At 45.9% G+C, this 20684-nt stretch overlaps 2 protein-coding genes across 3 annotated transcripts in view; both read left to right on the forward strand.

The window, feature by feature from the left end:
- The window catches only part of MYO3A (myosin IIIA), a 124882-nt gene extending 112267 nt beyond the window's left edge, over nucleotides 1-12615 (forward strand). For both annotated transcript variants that reach the window (XM_052804532.1, XM_052804542.1), the window contains 4 exons: nucleotides 4847-4956; nucleotides 7467-7507; nucleotides 9236-9376; nucleotides 11232-12615. In XM_052804532.1, the coding sequence (XP_052660492.1) occupies nucleotides 4847-4956; nucleotides 7467-7507; nucleotides 9236-9376; nucleotides 11232-11346 (407 nt within the window). In that variant the 3' untranslated portion in view covers nucleotides 11347-12615. The remainder of the gene's footprint in view (nucleotides 1-4846; nucleotides 4957-7466; nucleotides 7508-9235; nucleotides 9377-11231) is intronic.
- A 1522-nt stretch (nucleotides 12616-14137) lies between these two features.
- GAD2 (glutamate decarboxylase 2) overlaps nucleotides 14138-20684 on the forward strand; it is a 41800-nt gene continuing 35253 nt past the window's right edge. The window contains exons 1-4 of the mRNA XM_052804565.1: nucleotides 14138-14442; nucleotides 14736-14795; nucleotides 14957-15106; nucleotides 16211-16444. Of these exons, the coding sequence (XP_052660525.1) occupies nucleotides 14367-14442; nucleotides 14736-14795; nucleotides 14957-15106; nucleotides 16211-16444 (520 nt within the window). The 5' untranslated portion in view covers nucleotides 14138-14366. The remainder of the gene's footprint in view (nucleotides 14443-14735; nucleotides 14796-14956; nucleotides 15107-16210; nucleotides 16445-20684) is intronic.

A 20684-nucleotide genomic window follows, 5' to 3' on the forward strand; every position in this document is an offset into this window, starting at 1 on the left:
TCTCTCGCAGTTCCTAGTCCTAGGTCTGTGCCAGAATAATCCCTCTGTTTTTTCCAGATTTCTAAGAATTTGCACCCATCAACCGTAATTTCCAAATCTGACTGTGGTAAACATCCCATGAATAAACAATACCTAAGAATTACTAACCAGAGCAGTGTTTTTCTATATGCAAATCCCAAACTTGAGTGATTACATCCTCACACTGTGTATAATTAGGACAGTAAAAAGGTATGCACGTAAATGTTGTAAGCAGTAATAGCTGTTCACTTCTCATCCTGGAATTCCGGTTGCATTTTTCTGATTACTTCCAAGCCCCTCTACAAAACCCATACAATTACTGCTCTTACTCTTGTTTTTCTTCATGCTTTATTCTGAGCCTGGCTTTATACTTCTGTCCTTGTAAGATGTGGAACAGCGCTGAATCAAACATGTAACATTTCACTTAAATGACCTGAAGACGGGTTTATCTGTTTCTCCAGGTGGCCTAATAAATAGAGACCTTTCATCACTTAGATGCTTATCACAGCTTTAACCACACTATTTCTCCAGTCTTCAGTATAAGATCTGTTGTAAGTCATACATTAATTTACATTAGCATCCATGGATGTTGATTCCTCGAGATTGTTGTCTTCCAAGCTTATCATTGTATGTCAGAATGTGCAGACAGTTCAACCTAAAGGGCTGTTGATACCGACTCATCTTTATTCAAGTATTTCTTGCTCATACTTGAATGTTTCAAGCACATGCAGATCTCCACAGTTTCCATAGTTTGTGGTGGTGTTCAGGATACACATACATTAAATGAGCTGGTCCTAAATTTCCTTTTCTTATTTTTTTCAGTGTATTTGGAGCTTTCAGTGAGGGCTGAGTATGAAAGTATTAATACCTTGTAACTGAACACCATAGAGTCAGAGTGCGTGTGTAACTTGGGTAGGAACCTTTGAGGTAAACGAGCTAGCTGAGATACTGATAGGAATAAGGACTTTTCCTTAGATTTGCTAGACCTTCTTTAATGTTACTTGGCAGCCACACTGTTCACATGCCTTCGCTGACCCTTAACTCTGTAATTCGTTCATTCTCATGGAGAATGACCTTAACTTTTATTAAACTTTCCATCATCACTTGATCAAATGTATGTTTTGACAGTCTGCTTCAGGTGTGGGCAGGAGAGAGATCTAACTTCCTGGCCATGTGTTACAGGATGGCTGACATTCGCTGTTGAGGTTCAAAAGCAAAGCATCCAGGTCACAAGAGCGAAACCTCTTTCTTTTGACTGATTGAGTACTGACTGCGTGCACTTAGGCGGTTTGAGGAAAATCCTTCTCCCTTTCAACTTGTTCAACCTGTCTTCCTCTTGGTAAAACCTTTAAAAAGGAATGGCTGTGTAGCATCAATTGTTTTTGTTTCCAGTTTTTCCTACGCGTTGCTTCTAAGGCATGTGAATGTGTCACAGCACTGACAGCACCCGTTCAGGTAGATAGGACCGCAGGGCATGGGCTGGCTGCAGAGCTGGGAGTCTCAGCACAGTCCTTCAGTCCAGCACCTTGGCTGTGCTAACGACTAAGTGGGACATAACCATAAGCAAGTCTCGGTGTGTCTTGCCTTCTGCATCTCATTTACCCTGCTAGTAGGATAAGGGTGATAGTGCCAACCTGACATTTCCGAAGTGCTTTGACAGCTACTGTTGTGAATGGTTTTCATATCAATGTGCATTATTTAAATGTTTCTTAAATAGAAAGCATCAGTTTTCCTTTTACACATAAAGCACAAAGCCAGGTCTTGCTACAGATACTTGAAGTCTTAAACTAGGCTATAGGTTATTTTACTATGGAGAGACTGGGCTTCAATAAAAAGCTTTTCCTTGTAATGGACTCTAGAAGCAACATAATTGGCTTATTAATAAGTGAATGATTTTACTCCTTCTTTCTGCTTCATTGCCTACTGCAGAAAGATATAGGCCATCTGGAAAACAAGCGCATCAAACTCACCATTCATCAGGCTTGGGTGTTTAATTTGCCTTCCACCTTTAACTCTACTAAGTAAATGGTTTCCGGAATTATCAGCAACTAATAAAAAAGCAAATTTTACTTTGTACAGTGAGTTATCCAATACAAGCAACTAACACCACTTTATTTCAGTAGCAATGAACACACAAATCTAAGTGCAGAAGGAAATCACAGGTTCACTTTCTGGTGAAACAAATCAAGCTAAACCCATCAAACTATTTTTTACTTACTGTGTAATTTGGAAACAGAACTGTGAATTGCATTTTCAGCCCTCTATGTAATTTTTAAAAGGAACGATGGAGGTCCAAGCTTAGAAGGCTGCCTTCCCCAACATGGTATTTTTATTCCCTCAGTTCTTTTGCATAGCTTATACATATGTACAACGCACAAGCTGAGATGAAAAGCTATTTTTTACAGAAACCCTTATCACTGTCAAAATGATGTTTTCTGAATGTAAGAGGAGTCTTCTTTGCATAGCACATATGCAAGAAGTATACAAGTAATTTCTGTTGGAATAATTGTAATCTAGAATACGATAGTGCTTTATGTGTTTGACAGTGATGAATTAAATAACGTAACAGCATACATAGTGATGAATTCTGAGGGGACAGCAAAAAATCTTTAGGTATTATGAGAGCTTTTTCCCTGGGTTTTTCCTAAAGCCATCAATTTGGCTTCATTTTTTTTTTTCTCGATTTTCATGCAGTCATGATCTTTGACACAATTTTTTAAAATGTGCTACAGAGAGGGGTTAGGTGTTTCTATTCAACTACACTGAATTTTAAGGGTTTTTTTTAAGGTATTGTTTCCAGTTTAGGCTCCTGTTGTGTTTAAAAATAAAATAGGGAAGATATGCCTCTACTCTCTCACAAATGGAAACTCGGATCACTCCAGGTGGCCCATTTGAAATCCAGCAGGTTTACAACAGCCCACATACGAGCACAGTCAGGCCTGCTATACCTATTCAAATCAAAGAATGTAATTTATATTTAATACAGGTTACTGAAATGAATTTATTGCATCTAAATTTCATTGTTTAACATGAATTATCTGTACCCTGGCTTAGAAAAAGACCATTGTTCTTTTAAGTGCAAAATGTTAAAAAGATACTTGTTCATTCATTACATGAGGAGCAGTCTGCATTTCAGATAAGAAACTAAAACAATAAATGTAGTCATTATCCAGCTACGATTTAAATTAACATTATTCGTTCTGGCTCCTCTGTATATCCATGACCTTTACAAGCCTTTATTTATCACACATAACAAAAAACTTACACAGCTAATTTTGCAGGAGTCAACACTGATGTATTACTGATAGTTTCTCATTTTAAATGATCGTGCTACCTCCTTAATTAAAAAGATGTCTGATGTACATGGGAGAGTTTTTATTTTTATCATGTAAAAGGGTTTCTGATGGTCATTAGAGAACAAAATACATTCTTCCTTCTAAGACTCAGTCACATGTACTTAGCACATCTATATGGAGTTATGGAGTTAAAGTTGCCTCATGTGAAAGAGGATTACGTCAGCAGAACACACTTCAGTAATTCACTGGGGGCTCGATCTGCATTCCACCCTCACACTGTATTAATTTATGAGTAAGGAGATGTTTTTTCTCATGGACTGTCCTCTGAATGCTTCTGTGATGGGACAAGGACAATATAAAACCTCACTGGATAATGCAAAATACCTGGATACATGGTTCACCGTGCCTAGACCTTGTGCTGTGACTTCATTCATCACCCTGTATGTGTCCCTGTGACCCATCTCTATTGTCGGTGTTCTGCTGCCATGCAACCCCCTCCTCCTTCATCATGAAGGAATTGCTGTAGCAAACTTTTCCTATAGCTGAAGCCAAATGTAAGGTGATCATGCTCACCATGCTGTACATTTGTGGTCCCTCAGCCTGCCAGAGTCAGTTCTGTGGTCTCCAAGAATAAGGCATTGGGAGCCCTGCATTCTATGTTGGCTCTGTGACAAACGGCCTATGAACCCTTAGCAGCCCTATATCTTAGCACCGTCAGAACTGCATATAGATTTTTAACAAGCAAATAGCCAAGACATTTTTCTAGTTCCCCATGTGCCAGCCAATGTAACCCACAAGTCAGTGCCTAACTCTGAGTTTGGAGACTGCCAGAGGACAGCAGTTCCATTTTGTGACAAAATCTTGGGTTTGTTTCCATTACAATGAAAACATTTTTTGCATGTTTGCAGAAAGCTTTTGTAGAAATAGACCAGAAGTTGAGTACACTAAACTAGATTGCACTGGATGCGATGGACATGGTCAGGCTGTGTTGCCCAGTGGTACATGATTTGGCTTGAAACAGAACAGCCTCAGCAGGAGACCTTGGGGAAGAACTACACCATGATTATGTAGAGGACTAACCTCTGAACCAGAGGTCTAATGCTAGTTCCCTCATTCGACACCTTCATGATTGACTCGAGTTTGAAAAGATACCATCCTCACCGCCCAGGTCCCTGTTACGAGATGGTAGCCTTCCAGTGTCCGTTACCCTTCAGAGCCCTTTTTTGAATGTGGAGGATTAGCCCTTTTCAGAAGGAGAAGCCTGTGCCAGGCAGACTGCTGGGCTGTTCCAACCTGACATTCGTTACGTGGCATGTGTCCACGTGGGTAGTCAGGACTCAAATGGATAAACCAGTTCTGCTTTCCGGTCTGGTCATGGAAATGCCCAAAACACTTGCTTTCTTGAGTTACAGCAAGCAGTAGAAGTGGCTATGTGGATTTTTTTGCTCTCTTTAGTGAAATGCTCTCCTGTTTTTGTAAAAGCCTGCCATGCTGCAAAGAAATAAGCATTGCTATCTTCTGCTTTTTCACAGTTGCGGCCAAAGTAGAAGACTCTCGCCCAATGCAGAGACCTCCAAGGAGGCCACGGAAGCCCAAGACATTAAATAATCCAGAAGACTCTACCTACTACACTCTAATACATGTGAGTTTAGCAAGTTTTTGTGGGCTAAAAATGCCAGAAAATTCCCACCTAAACTTTCTTTCTGATTGCCCAATTCCCTATATTAATTTCTAATGCAGCGTAAAAGCTGTGCCCTGCTGAAAGGAGGCAGGCCACAAACTTCACATTTCAAACTAGACTTGAAATTGAGGTTCAGAGTTACCCTGATTAGGGACCTAGGTCAGGCCAATTCTTACTTTTGTACCTAAACATATGTACATTCATTATATGCATAAGCAGCATTTGCACTTCAATACCCAAATTAAGTGCCCGGTCTCCGTAGTTAGTTTCTTTTTAAGTCATGGGAGAGAAACAGGTTTGTTCGGAGAGCTATTTTGAACATCTAAATTAGTGCTCAATCTTGCAGAGGGAGCAAATATTAAAATAGGCTGTATTAGTATGCACACTGTAACTTCCTTTACAAATGTGTCAGATTGTGATTATGAAGGAATTGGCAAATACCAATAGCTCAGGAGACTAATGGATTTGAGTGTCTCATATATAGCCTTTGGTCCAAGTTCAGCTGCCAAGGGCTGCTTTCCACTATTGACTTCAGCGCCCTTAAATATAGAAAAAAAGGCAAGAAAGTAAGCAGAAAGAGAGAAAACGTAAAAGCAGCTCAGAAAGCAGGTCCAACAAAAAAGCAATTAAACTCATTTGCTTGAGGTGCCTGCATCTTAGTGACCTATTTTAACAGCCGCTGAGAGCCCAGCTAATAAACTAACCATAGCAATTGCTTCTCCTTTCAGCAGAAGGTGTCACCAGGACCTTTAGGGAGAGTTGTGTCTGGCATACCAAAAAAGACAAATATGGCTATGTTTTATTATGGGGGCTTTGAAATAACACAGCTTTGGAACAGTGATATTCTGAAAAGAAAGTATATTTTTAAAAATAAATTGGCATGTAAGAATAAGATTTGTTTTGTGAAAGCAAGATTGGTGAGATAAAGGACTGAAATGAAAGGCATGACACTGAATTCTGTATTAGGAAATTTCTGAGGAGAAGGGTAATTCTGAAGCAAATGCATATTTAGAAAGCTGAGACTATACAGTCAGGAACATAGTATTTTCTGAAAGTTAATTTGTTACATGGCCAACTCCATATCAGAAAACAGCCATCACATCACTGCAAACAAAACCTGCAGTAAGGCCAGGGAATTTTGAAACTGATTTTTAGCAGCAGTTTTTCAAGGTATTAATCAATATTACCTTCAATTAGTTGTATTTTTCAAGAAGATGCGAAAAAGAGAAGCCTGTCTTCCTGACATTAAGTTCACTGGTCAGGAAAGGTTCGGCATAAATGTCTATACACTGAAGCTTAGAAAGGAGACCTACTAGTTCTTAAATTCTTAGACCTTGGGTAAGTCATTGAGCTCTAACTTGAGATGCTTGACGGTAGTCAGCTTTCCCAGCTATTATGGATTTTCCACCTTACTAAAAAACTCTGTGACCTGCGGGTATTCGCAGATGATTATCAAGCCCAGATCACCTGAAAGTGAAGGCACACAATGAGTGCCTTTTTTGAAAAATTTTCTCTATCTTCTGCAAAATCAGGTATTTCTCTCTATTAATTAGACACCTTCTATTCTCACTCATCTCCTTGCATATCAAATGAGCTAAAGGCGTACAAGGTATAAATGAAGCCTGACAATAGCCCATTGTTCATACAAGGCACTAAAAGTTTATTTTGGGGTATATTTCTTTAAATCAGCCTACCATTTTGCAATTACATGTCTTGTCCATTTGCCTGCACACTGAAGTCCATCAGGACTTCTGAGAATCAGTGACTTTAGAGTCACTAATTCTAGTAAGTTTTCACTCGTTTGCAGGAAACACAATTAAGACCAAAATTAAGACCATCTGCACTTAAAAACGCTGCTCTTGAAGTGTGATGCATTAGATGCTGCAACATAGCATTGTTTTGGCTGTAGGGACAGAAATCTATTAGAGATAAGAAATTATTCACATTCCCTCTGAATCTTCTGTCCTCTGCATTTCTAGATGTCTTGTATCCTAAAGGTGCTTTTGCCACCTAGTATACTGCTTTTTAAATGGGGCCTTTGTCCATTTTATTTTACTAAAACCTGTGACAAGACTGCATTAATGAGAATAGGATTATGCCTGCTCCCACTGAGTTGCCTGTATTCATGGAAAATCTCATGGCATCACAGCAAATTTGCCTCAGTGAGGTAGTGTTGTCAACTTCATTAAAACAACTATAGATATTTGAAAGTTTTAGATCTCCTTTTTTGTTCTGATTGCAATTACTTTAGCTTTTTTTCACAGTATGGCAACTGAAATTTGGGAGTAACAATGCTAATCCCATTCTCAGTCTCAAAGATTCTGAGAAGAGATTTTTCTGGAGCACTTGCTCAGCAAATTAGATTCTTTATATTTTCTTTTAACGAAAAATATACAACACTCTCCCACCTAATCGTATCCTTGCATAAGCTTTCCTTTCAGTATTTTTTTAATTACTTTGTATTTTCTTAGAAATCAATACAAGATGAAAAACGGAAACCAAGAAAAGAAAGGTAATTATTATCATTATCTCACTATTGTCATTTAGTACTCTAGAAATAGTTCTTAGCTGTACTTCAACCAGGAGAATAAAGCATTAAAAAAAGCATGGTAATTTGGTGATTCACAGGAAGGACATTGTATACAAAGTTAAAATATGCAATTTTCAATGACAAAAATCCATTACAGAATTCAGTCGTTCAGTTTTACTACAGCATGGCCCTTTACCATGGCAACACAAGCATAATAATAAGTTAAGATAAGGTCCACATCAAAGATAGTTCTGACACAGAAAATAATTGAGGGTGCTTAAAATTCCAGCCAAAGCAAATGAGCAACCAGTTCTTTTTTGTTAGCAAAAATACAAACACTGTTAAAATTCTCTCCTACAAATATATGACTGTTTGGAAATAGATCATAAAAAATCAAAACAGTAATTATTAATAACAGGTAAAGAAGAGTAGCCTTTGAAATTTCAGCCAGAAGTCTTTTCTTCACAGTGTAACTAACCTATTTTGATGGATCGCTGCAGAAATAAAGCAAGCAATAGATATATTCTGCCCTTCTGTATCTTAGATCCTTACATGCGCTGTAGACCTGGTTCACAGCTCCTGACATACATCATAGCTTTATTTTGTGTTTCTATACTTAAGCTTTTTTGCTGCTCCCCAGTGACATTGCTATGGTACCATAGCATGCATGCTATGGAAGCCCAGTCATAGATGCACGATGAATGGGCTCTTAGCACTATCCTTGGCTGAGGTTGCAGAACACAAACTCTGTATCTAAAATATGTATCTTAAAGGAAGTTACATGATATTATATGCACTTAATATGTGCTCTCCGCATCTAGCTTCATTCAACCACAGTTTAAATTGCATTTGATTATGCCACTGCTTAAAGGATTCACTTAATGTCCATGTCCCCCACATCTGGTCTGTTACAGCTTTTTCTGATGTCATTTGGATCCTGAAAAAATTTCACACCTATTGTTGTCTCCTGTTTAGCCAAAAAAAAAAAAAAATTCCAGATCTAGTGTTTTCTCTCATTTGGCCTTGTCAGGTTTCACTCATCTTAAATCTAGTTAACCAGTTCCATGACTGCATCTTCTTTCATGTGCTGACTCTGTATTAATAGAACATAGCAACTGAAATCAATTAGTTATTTCTGGTTTCTACCAATGTGAGAATTGAATTCTGTATTTCTTTTTTCAAGTTGCTTTTAGGATATTATTTTTTCCCTACCCATTCTAAACTAGATGTTGGGATTGGTTTTTTCTGTACATATGATACCCTGGATAGCATTCATCTAACAAAATAAGAGACATCTGCATTAATGACACTGATATCTGAACTAGTTGCTTTAGATTCTTCTTGTACTCAGAGAAATAAAACAGTCATCTTTAGGAGAATGAGTTATCTCTTCCTCAAAGAGATATCTAAAATAGGTCAGATGAATTATACCATTAAAAATGCCTCCCCATTGAGTATAATGGCAAACCCAATTTCAGTCATATATATGTCCGCTTTATGAACATCTAAAGTATTTAGTCTTTCAAAATTCTCAATATCTACATTGTACAGCAGTTTTCAGAAACTGATTCCTTGTACTTAGATATATTATTCCTTAGATCCTCAACACATAAACACAACTAATAATGATATTTGGTTGCCTTATTTTTCAATGTTGAATATAATCATGAAAAGTGAAACTGTTAACTTAGTGTACTTATTTATTGACAGTCTGAGCAAAGTGCTAGATTTAGATATCTACTACCAAGAAATTTCATCTACTGATTCCACCTCAAAGGACAGCAGTTCTACCACAAGAAAGAAGAGACACCCAGCTGAGCGCAGGACTTCAATTTTAAGAGCTACTGAGCGGTAATTCATACAAAATAATAATAGGAAAAAATAAATGTTGTATATTCTTGTTGAAATACTCAAAAGATTCATAAAAAGAAAGATACACTTTCAAATTAGACATAAATCTATTTTTTTATTCATGGAATCTTGCCAAATTAACTTGTAAAATGTACAGCTGAAAATTTCCCATCTTTATGCAGCAGGGACAAATGCTAGTATGATTGGTGTCCAGCCTACCTAGTTTTTGGCTTCCCAAGTGCCAGATGAGATGGACAGATGTCCTGCTGTAAATCTGTGATCTAAAGTCAAATTAAACTAAAGCAGAACCTAAACATTGTATTTCTGATCTATTAGATTTTAAATAGGGTGGATGTGCGCTGAACTTTTTGCTTGCTTTCTGCAGATAAGACACCAGCTTGACTGCCTCCTTTTCCTGCTGTCCTGTAGCAGCATATGTGTTACAGCCTGTGATGGACACCACCAAGGTGGACAGCCAGGAGAAAAACCCTAAAGGGAGGAAGGAGGGTTTGCTCTACCTCCTCTCTTCCCATATAGACTTCATAGAGGGTGACCTCTGCTGGGCTCAGAAAATTCCTATTCTCACTCTTGCCAATGCACCCACACACATGGCATGTGCAAACACATAATTATAAATCTTGATACATTTGAATCTTCTTGTGTCTTCATACATGTAAGAAAAACTTGGAAAATATCTAGGTCAAAGGCTTAAGGGAAACACTAAGCCTGGGATGATCTCTGAATTCGAAAATGTATCCATAGTAATAGAGGAAATTTTTTTAGAATGTTTTGTGCTCCTTACGTATTTTATTTTTGGCATTTTTTCAGGTAGGATCTAAATTAGTTTTAGGAAGGTGTTGTGAAGGCATGGAATTAAAAATAATAAAATCAGGCAACTACCATATAGTTTACATCCCTCGGAAAATGTGGCATTTCTAGGGTGGTTAATTACACCAAATATTTCACCCTGAGGTCTGGTTTAGATGGGTAAGAATTTTGCCCCTGAGCTTACTAAAAGGAATTTCTTACCTTTTACTGTGTGCTGCTCTGATTGCATCCTAATTAGACATAGTGAAAAAAATATGTGTAACTTTTAAATTTACAGTTACCTCTGAGGGCAGATGAGTGCAATTAATAAACATTTCTGCACTTCATTATCTCTCAAATGGGGTCACCTGGACTTAAAGACCATATAGTCATTTCAATCTACAGAAGTGAAGCACCGAGTATTTTTTATTTGGCAGTTTACCTTTGATGCCGGTGTAGGACCAGTGGTGAGGTACACCTTTAGTGTAGAAGACTACAAATTTTTGTAATTATTTCAGAGTAATAAACTTTTTAAATAACTGAGCTTTATTTTTAATCTTGCTCCATGGTAACACGTGGTGCCAAGTCACCATTCCAGCCTGTCAGAGGTGGCTTGCAAAATGCATCTTGCCATCTGAAAAAAAAAAAAAAAAAAAAGAGATGGCCACTTACAGTGAGCTCTACAGGCAGGTTAAAAACAGAGCAAACAAATTTACGCCAACTGAAAATCTGGTTCAGTAACCATCAGGCAAACGCTACTGCAGAGCACCCCCATGTTCTCACCATATTTATGTCCTTTTATTATGTCCCCTTCGTAGAAGAACACGTTGTTCTTCTGTGTTCATCTGCTTTTAGTATACAATGTGTTTGTTCCAAGGTGCCTGCTTTATGCACCGCAGGAAGAGGCCTAGCAAAGTCAGTTGATTCTTTTTCTTTCTCCCTTTATTTTTTCCCCCTGAGGGAGGAGGTTAAGCAGTCGATTAGGAGAGTTTGCCAAGGTAAATGTTTTGACTTTAATTTCTAAAACACTTCTGCGCTTAATCCCTAGGTCGAGGGCTGCAGAAAGCCCCCTGGAAGAGAGTAAAACCGAAGATAATCCCTATGACTACAGACGACTGCTGCGGAAGACCTCACAGCGCCGGCGCCTTATCCAGCAGTTCTAGCTGCTGCTGCTGTTCCTGCTGCCATTTGGCTTTTAATAGCATAATCTTTTTTATCATTTTATACCATGTGCTTCCTTTTTTTTTTTTTAAATCTCCAATGTTTCAAGTTTACAACATGTGTGTTCACGTGAATATGAAGTACTGTGGTTTACAGCCCAACACCATTGCAAAGGGACACTGTCATTCACATATCTCATACTTTAAAAAAAATTAATATAAAAATCGGCTTTCTTTCGGATACCACTGCTACATCTTAAAATTATTAGACATTAAGCAGCTTAAAATCTAGCTCACTTTCCTCAATGTATATTTCTTTCTTTTTTGCATTTCATCAGTCTCATCCAATTAAAACAGATCATTTAGTTCATAGTTCCCTGGTTAAGCTTTCAAATTCCCATATGCACCTTCAGAAAACCTTAGTTATTGTTTCTAATAAATTGTTTTACAGGAAAAAAATATTACAAGAACACCATAGGGGAATTTTTGCTTATTTTAGGTGTACAATGCGCAAATTTTGGGATGAACTGTTTGTGGCAAGTGTCCCTCTAATGAAAACAAACATGAATGATTAATTGGATAGCATACTATGGCAGTTTATTTCATTATTGACTTTACTGTAAAGCTAGTAGCCAGTTTTAAAGGTCAATACTGTGTGTATAATCTTTAAGTTGGAGATGTCTATTTATGGGAAGTATATCCACCTCTGAGCTTTGTGACTAAGTGATGAACTTTTAAATCGTGTTTGTTTTGTTCTCCTTTGCATTAGATTTTTAGGAATCTTAATCTCTGGGGTGCCAAGAAAGGAATAGAAATACGCTCTCTGGTTGATTGCTGCCTAGATGTAATGATCATTCTTAATCAGTTCCACTAGAAATTAAGTGGAAATAAAAGCAATAGCCACTGTGTTCAAATTTTCCCCTGATTCCTTATTCAAAAGACCTTATTTCACAGAAACCACACAGATAATTGCTGCACTTCCTTTCAGGATTAGTAATTGCATGTTCCCTGCTGCAAAGCAAAAGAAGGCAAATTTCGTGATGCCAGTATAAAGGCCTGATCCTGCTCCCTTGCTTAGCTCTCCTAAATACTACGATTGGCAGCAGCGGCCAGCCACAGGGGTTGGGTTTTGTCCGTTCCCCACACACACTTGGCCCTTTCCCCAGAGACAGGTAACCATTGCTTCCTGATCTGTAACTAGTTATAAGGCTGTGCACCGGATTAAAATTCGCTGCAATGTAAAATTTGCAATAAATTGTTTAAATTATGAAATGTTTTGAAGTTGCTTTCTCATGTATTACTACAACGGTGAAGTACATAAAAATGCACAAAGCAGCGATACGGTTGGCTGTGTCTGAATTACACCCAGAACTGACGAAACACTGCGGACTGGGGCATGAACGAGCAAGGCAGGGAAGAGCTCACAGCAGCCTCTCGCCGTGGAAAGCCAGAGTTACCATCTACGTTTCCTTAAAGTCGATGTGATCTGGGAACTGGAATGGACCTGTAATTTCACACGAAGAGATGCCTAGGCTGGTTTTCTTTTACTTTCCCACCAGGGCAGTGTTTTAAAACACCAAGACATTTCCGTGAGATTTCACGAGGGGACAGTCCTAGTAACCATGGGGGTGCATGCAGAGAGCGGAGAGAGATGCCCCCAGCCGAACACAGCCTGGGAGCCCCCAGGGCCTGGCCTGGCGTGTCCAGCGCTCTCGGCAGGGCCAAATCCTGGCCTGGCGTGGTCCCGCCTGCCTCCCTCCGAGGGTAAGGGCTTGAAATCCCTGCCGTGCGGGAGGAGAGGCAGCCCCGGCAAGGAAGGGCTCCGTGCTCCCGCGGAGAAGCGGCTGGGTGGAAGGGGGAGGTTTGGTTGGTTGCCTGCAGAAACGACGTCGGGGAGGGGAAGGGAGCGGTGGTTTTTCCTCCTCTTCCAGTCTCGCCTCCGAGACCTGCGGCGTCCTGCGGGGCTGGAGCGAGCAGGACGGCTCCGCCGGGCTCCCCATCGCCGGGGCGTTGCGGGGAGACCCCGGGAGCGGCGCGGGGGTGCCAGGAGAGATGCCGGGGCGGGCAGGCGCAGGAGCCAGGGGCCGACCCCAGACAGTCGCCGGGTCGCTCAGGACCCCTCCCGCCGCCCCCGTGGGACGGCAGCCGGGACCCCTCTGCCCGGCCCGGGAACGGGGATCGCCCCAGCCCCGCACGGGCCCCTCCACCAGCGCCTTCTCCGCGGCGGCCCGGCCCGACGGGGCCCCCGCCGGTCGCTGCGGGCAGGGCAGGGCCGGGCCGGCCCGGCCCGGCCCGGGGGGGCGGCGGGGCCTCGGGGGGACCGTCCCTTCCCCGCCCCGGGACTCCCCAGCTGCTCGCCGCCTGCGGCAGGCGCTGTCCCGGCCTCGGCGCCGCCGCCCGGGAGTCCCCTGCTCGCAGCCGCGGGGGTGCCCCGGTGCAGGGGGTGAGGGGCGGGGGGAGATTTCTCGGCGCTTTGCAGCTCACAAGATTGGGGACGCTTCCCCGTAGCCCCAGGGACCGGCGTCCCAGCCCTCCCCTCAGCGCTCGGCGGCCGAGTGGCCGTCCGTGGGGTGGAGGCGGCACAAAGCACTTCGCTCGCCTTGGCCCCCCGAGGCAGCTGCAGCCCCAGCGGGTCTACCCCGAGCGTGTTCCCCCCCCCGTCCCCGCCCCTTCGGAGCAGGATGCGGGAGACCCTTCCCGCCCGCCGCCGCCCGCCTCGGCGGGGCACCTCCCCCGGCCCCCGCGGCGCCGCCCACCCCGTCCCGTCCCAGGCAGGGGGCAGCGGCCGGCGGCGCGGCGCCTGCGGGGCGCGACGGCGGCAGCTCGGCGGAGCGCGCCCGGGGGCGCCCACGGGAGACGCTCCCACCCACGCGTGCCCGGGGCGCCCCCGCCCCTTCGCCTGCCGCCGCCTGGCGCAGACGCACGCATTTACACACCCGCACACTCACACTCACGCACACTCGCTCAGGCCGCCTGGGCTGCAGCTCGCCGCTCCTCGCCCGCCCCGCCGGTTTGCCTCCGCCATGGCAAGCCCCGGCTCCGGCTTCTGGCCCTTCGGGGCCGAGGAGGGCTCCGCGGCCGCCGAGAGCCCCGGCACAGGTAGGGGGGCGCCGAGCAGCCGGGCGGGACCGGCCCGACGGAGCCGCGGAGCCGCCGCGGCAGCGCTGCCCGCTCGCCGGAGACCCCTTTGTGGCAGCTCGACCGGCGGGGCGGGACGGGGCGGCGGGGACCGACGGCGGCTCCAGCCCGGCCCGGCCCGGCGCGGCTCGGCTCGGCTCGGCTCGGCTGGGCTGGGCGGGGGGGCGGTCCTGGGGAGCAGTGCCGGCTGTCGGACGAGGCGCCCCCGGCCCGCGCCCGTCCCCACGGACCCTTCGCTCCATTTTCTCTTGCAGCCAGAGCCTGGTGTCAGGTTGCCCAGAAGTTCACGGGAGGGATCGGAAACAAACTCTGCGGTAAGGGCAGGGAGGCCCCGGCAGCCCGCGGCGGAGGCAAGGCTGCGCGCCCGCGGAGCGCTGGCGGGCGGCCGCGGGCCCTGCGCCGGGGCGGTGGGCGGGCGGGGGGGACCGGGGCTGGTGCCGCGGTGCTGAGGCCGTGTGTCCGTGTCGCTGTCAAGCCCTGCTCTACGGAGATGCCGAGAAGCCCGTGGAAACCGGCGCCAGGGCAGCCCCCGGGGCAGCGGAGCCGCGGCCGGCCTGTACCTGCGACAAAAAACCTTGCGGCTGCCAAAAAGCGGAGGTGAATTACGCCTTTCTGCACTCAACAGGTAACGGCGCTCCCGGGCCACGCCGCGTCTCGAAAAGTAACCAAAAAACCGCGGTTCGGTCGGGAAATCGCCTCCGCCCGCGGTGCGCGGAGGCCGGGGGGGGCCCGACGGTGCTCGGCGGCGGCTCCGCGGAGCTCCGCGCCCCCAGCCCCGGCCCGCTCCTCCGCCTCCCCAGCACTCGCGGGCACCGGGCGTTTCTCAAACCCGCCAAAAAAAGAGCCCAAACCAAAAAAGATGCCGAAATAAAATCCCGGCGTGCTGGATGGAGCCTGCAGGTTGCTCTTTCTAAGGAGTACTGACAGCAGCGACCTTCTCGTTGAAGTCCCTGCGATGTAATTAAGGTTTGAGGGGAGGAGGGAGGAAGAGCGCTCCTTTACTGATTTATTTTAATTCGAGGTGGTTTTGGGCTTCATCTTTCCTGACCTTGGAGGGAGCGTCTCGGCCACTAAATAGATCCCCGCTGCCCGCAGAAATGCGCTGGCCAGAAACGCTCCCGTTTGCACGGCAGACCGGGACGAGCTCTGCCCTGCGCTGCTGCAGGCGCCCTGCGCTTGTGCTGCTGCCGGCCTGACTGCTCCCGGGTTCCCCCAAATTACGGGGTTCCGCTGCAGCTCGGCTCTGCCTGAGCTGTCACTTAAACACAACATGTCAGTGTGTGTGCACTGAGAGACTGTGCAGCATCGCCTCAGAAAAAGGCATTAAATTATCAACAAGTTACTTGCATTGGAGAGTCACGATGAAGGTATTTTTTATTGCAAGGCAAATGGCAGTTTTTAGAGTGCTCCTTGCAGCATTTGTTTCCCAATCTTTCTTTTTCCTGAGATTCGTTTTACCTTTTTTCTTGTTCTCTCCCATTGTCTTAAAAATTGGTCTGAAATACTCTGTGGGCAAAATTTGCGATTTTACATAGGATGTTAAAACGTATTACCTCTCAGAACATTCCTTAAAATACAGTCCTACCAATTTGCTTATTAAATGAAAACGAAGTCCATTTGTATTGAACACAGTGAAAAGATTTCCTAGACATAAATGGGAGAAGCCTTTGTCCAAAATCTTTGTATATGGTCATAAAACGAAGTCAACTTTTCATTTCTCTGTTTCCAGATCTTCTGCCGGCATGCAATGGAGAAATAACAACTATGTCTTTCCTACAAGACGTTGTGGACATTTTACTTCAGTATGTGGTGAAAAGTTTTGATAGATCAACAAAAGTTATTGATTTCCATTACCCAAATGAGCTGCTCCAGGAATATAACTGGGAACTGGCAGACCAGCCACAGACCTTGGAAGAAATTTTATTAAACTGCAGAACAACTCTGAAGTATGCAATTAAAACAGGTAATAGCCATGGTCATTTTCTACCCTGTATGGTCTCATCCATTGATTAAAGGTACCATCTCATTTTATCTTGAAACGTTAAAGACTGAAGCAGCAACTGTATTTTGTCAGTTCCAAGCAATTTCTAGCCGAGACAGAAATCGTTTTCCTAAATGATAAAATACTCCAGCACCCTGTCTCTGTAGCTGTCAGTGCAGCATTGCACACCCTTTCCAATTTAAAATTAATGCTTCTGTGCGTCGGAGTTGCCGAGTGTGCTGAGCAGCCTTTTCATCACCCTTGCGACTTTCCTCCTTTGCTTTTCATCCATTTTACATGTGATGGCCCGGGGATCGCCCCTTGCTCCCTGCAGACCCGGGGGGTGCGTCGGGTGCGGAGCTTGGAGGCAGCCGGGACATGGGGCGAGCGGGGTGGTTGTGTCCCTGCAGGGAGGCAGGAGGGACCTGCCGATTTAACAGGCAAAATCGCGATAAACATCCTGTAAGTGGGAGCTCTCAGCGGCCATTTGCCGTGTCTCTCCCCTTACCTGCAGGACATAAAAATAGGAGAATTTGGCAGAACTGTGCACAGAAGTATTTAGGGTTTTTTTCAACTTCAGGCTCAAGCAATAAAAGCAACGCCCGAATTGTTTTAATAGCCTTTTGTGGTTGTTGTTTTTCACTGGAGAGGGCAGGGATGGGTTGACTCCTGCCTGTCTGTGACCCACCCACCCCACCCCCCCATTAGTCGTGCCCCTCTGTGGGCTTCGTGGCGTGGAGGTAGCGTGGAGCTCACCCAGGCGTGGGGAAGCCCCCGGCTCCGCACCCGGGGCCACCTTAAATAAACTGCGGCAGAGCGGACAAAAAGCGTAGCTGCAATTAACGGCTGTGATTGAGAAATAATGTGGAGTGTGGGAGCTCTTAGTGAGAATTCGGATTGCTGAGAAATTGCTTAAAAATAAATGTGTAGCAATTACTGAAAGAGACAAAAGGCTGACTTGTGAATAGAGGTTGAGAGGAAAACAAAAACCAGGTTATGTCACCTTTTGGGAACAGAACAGACTGATCCCACTGAAGATTGTGGGGGATCTGTGTAATTCTCCTCGTTTAGAGGTGGAAATGGCCAGCTGAATGTTTTTTGATGTATGAGTTGGGTGCTGTCAAAACGTCTGTAAAATACTGGAATAAATAGTTAGATAAATGATGTCCACAGGAACAAAGTCGATCAGTCCAGTGATCCATGTGATGTGTCTGGGTAGGACATAGGAAATGTATTTTCACAGAATGCTGTGAAACACAAGATCTGTGAATCTGGGAAATCAAAGAATAGGGTTTCTTAAGCAATTTTTGTTTATCTTTTTTTTGTTATAGCCTGTTTCAGATAATGGACCTATTTCATTTTGTGCATCCAAAAAAAGACCCTTTAAAACAATGTTACCGTTTCTCTTCCTCCCTGTAAATACGCAAGGCTTTCACTTCTTGGCATTTCAAAATTTTTTTTAATGAAAATAGTGCTTTCAAGGGCCAAGGACTGGTGCTGGGGGGGTTGTGTGAGATGTGGCAGCGTGGCGGGTTTCGGTCAGGGGGTGCAGAGCTGCCTTGCTTGGCTGCCGCCGCTCCTCAGCATCCTGGGGGGGCCACCTCAGCCTGGGGGGGCTCACCAAACGCGCGGGGTTTACACCCGGAGCCCTTTGGCATGTGCTTCAGCGTAAAACGCTTGAATTACCCTCAGAGGAAGGACAATGTGGTGAGATTTTTGGCGGCGGGGGTCTGCCTCCGCTCCCGCTGCAGGAGCCCTTTGGACGTGGCCCCTCCTGGGCTGGGGGGGCGGGGCTGGGCTGCATTTGGCTGCAGGGGCCCGGGAGGCTGATTGGAAAATAAATTGTATTGCTTAGATTAGCCTCACAGCTGGATCTCCAAGTCCCACTACTGATCCCTGGTTGGGATTCGAGGAGCCGGATGGCTGATTTTTTGGCCGAGGGGCAGGTGTAGGATGCTCCCAGGTGTTGCCCGCATGCCATGGCTTGCTGCGGTGCCTGAGGGAGCCACACGCGGCTTTCTACCCCCGTACCAGCTACCGGCATCCACCCCCAGCGAGAATTTTGTCTGAGAGAATATAAAAGGCAGCGTCTGCAAATGCAGGGAAAGATGGATGTGAAATTCGGTTACTGTGCGATGCTCACTAGGGGAGGAATTGAAATGTGAACGTTTAAGAATGGTTTGGAAACCCCAGGAAGGGTGTGAGGAGCTGGCGCTGGTCCAGCCTCGCTCCCTGGCAGGCCCTGGTGCTGGTGGCAGGCCGTGCGTGGTGGGGCTGCGAGCAAGGCCAAAGCCAGTGCCGCTGGCCGTGCCTTTATCCGCACTGTCCGGCTGTGCCCGGCCCTTCTCATCACTTCCGTATGGAGGCTGTGGAGGCTGCATGTTCATGTTAGGGGATGTCCGTGCCTAAAACCGAGTGCAGGCGGGAGCGTGTTTGAGAGGAGGGTGTGTGGGGCGAAGGCACGTCCTCGGCAGGGAGAGCCCGGCCCTGGCTGTCCCAGTGCCTCAGCCTCGGTTCTTGCCCATCATCTCCCGATTTACTCTGGGATATGTGTAAATATGTTGTGTATTGCTAAACCGACCAGTGAGCAGTAATCCTATTTTCACATCTCCCCCCCTCCCCGCACCCTGTCAGTCTGTTTTCCAGTCACCTCTTTGTTCGGTGACAACGATGACAAAGGATGTGCATTTCAGGCAGACGGCACCTGGGTAGTAATTGCTGAGCATCTCTCGCAAACTCTTCTTACCTGGCCGGCGGAGCCTGTATTTTATCCAAAGCCACAATTCTCTGTGGCCACCTCGTCGAGGAAGAGAGCTTGCTCCCGTATTAGAGTATCACACGGACGGACAAACCCTTGCAGCTGAGGCTGGGGTCAGATTGGGGCATTACGTTCTCTGCCGTTGCGTGTTAAAGCCGCGCTGCAGAAGGGAAGGGCATGGAGTGGAGGGGGCCGTGTTACAGGTGTAGGCACTGGGGGCTCAGCCAGCAGCCACGCCAGCAGCAGCAGCTCCTGCTCTCCCTGTACTAACGTCTCTGTAGGAGCACAACGCTGCTCCCCCCGCCTCGCTGGCTCCAGGGTACGGCTGCCCCGAGCCCTGCGTGCAGCCGGCCCTGTTCCTACGGCAGTTCCCAAAGCAGGAGGTGTGCTGCGAGGTTTCCTTGAAGAAACAAGCAGTGACAACAGGGCTGTCGCCTGGGGCTGGGCATGGGGCTGATGGAGAGCCGTTGAGACACTGCAGCTGCCAATATGAATTCTGCTATTCCCCAGCTTTTCAGTGTGGATTTATCTCCAAAGCAGGAGTTTTTCTGGCCTCTTTGAGCCTTCCTGTGGCCCAGATTCACCAAAGGCTTTCAGCTCTTAATTTTCTGTTGCTTTCTGGTGGAATTTGGGAACCCACTTGGAGCACGGCTGTGAGATTGAACCTGAGCTATAAATACCAAAATCTTTCTCAAAATCCCATCGTCAGGGGAGATGCAGTCCTCTGCAGGCAGAGCCCCTGGCATGGATCGCTGTGGCTTTGGCGGCGGTGGCAGGGTGCACGTGTGCCCCAGGCCCACCTACCCCACTTGGGAGCGTGCAGGGCAGGGGCCGGATCCTGTTCATCCTGCTGGATCTTGGCAGCATCCCTTGGTGCCTGAGGGGCTTTGGCCACCTGTCCTGGGCAGCGTGGACCAGGGGAAGGTGGCAGGTCCTGTCTGTGGTGGGGAGGGCTCGGTGCAAAACGCAGTCAGTCTGGATGGCAGCGGCATGGGGCTCATCTCAGGTTAAGGGCGCAGGGAGCTGGATTTTGAGTGTGTGTGTCTCCAGCCAGCCCTTATCCCCTGGTCTGGTCTGCCTGCACAGCCCGATTACTCTGCCTTTGTGTGCTGCAAGGTGGGAGCGGGGGAGCAATTCCCTGTGCTGTTCTGCCAGCCATGTGTCTGTGCCTGATAAGAGGCCACCGGAGACCGAAGATAAGTTTTCTCTTGGTGCTGGGTCTGCGTTTCCTCAATCATCTTGCTTTATCTTTTGTTTTCTGTGATGGCAATAACAGTACGTTGTCTGTGGGTCAGGACAGGTGTTTTCCAAGCAGAGGCTGCCTTCCTTTGGGTTGGACGGCGTTTAAGTAATTGTGAACCATCCGTAATTTGTACTGGTAATTATGCCACTTAACAGGGGCTTGCGGGGAGCAGCTAGTAAAAACAGAGTTTTAATGGTCCCTGGGTTTAATGGCTCTAGGCA

This window comes from Harpia harpyja, chromosome 1, assembly GCF_026419915.1.
Source record: "Harpia harpyja isolate bHarHar1 chromosome 1, bHarHar1 primary haplotype, whole genome shotgun sequence".
Taxonomy (NCBI): Eukaryota; Metazoa; Chordata; class Aves; order Accipitriformes; family Accipitridae; genus Harpia; species Harpia harpyja.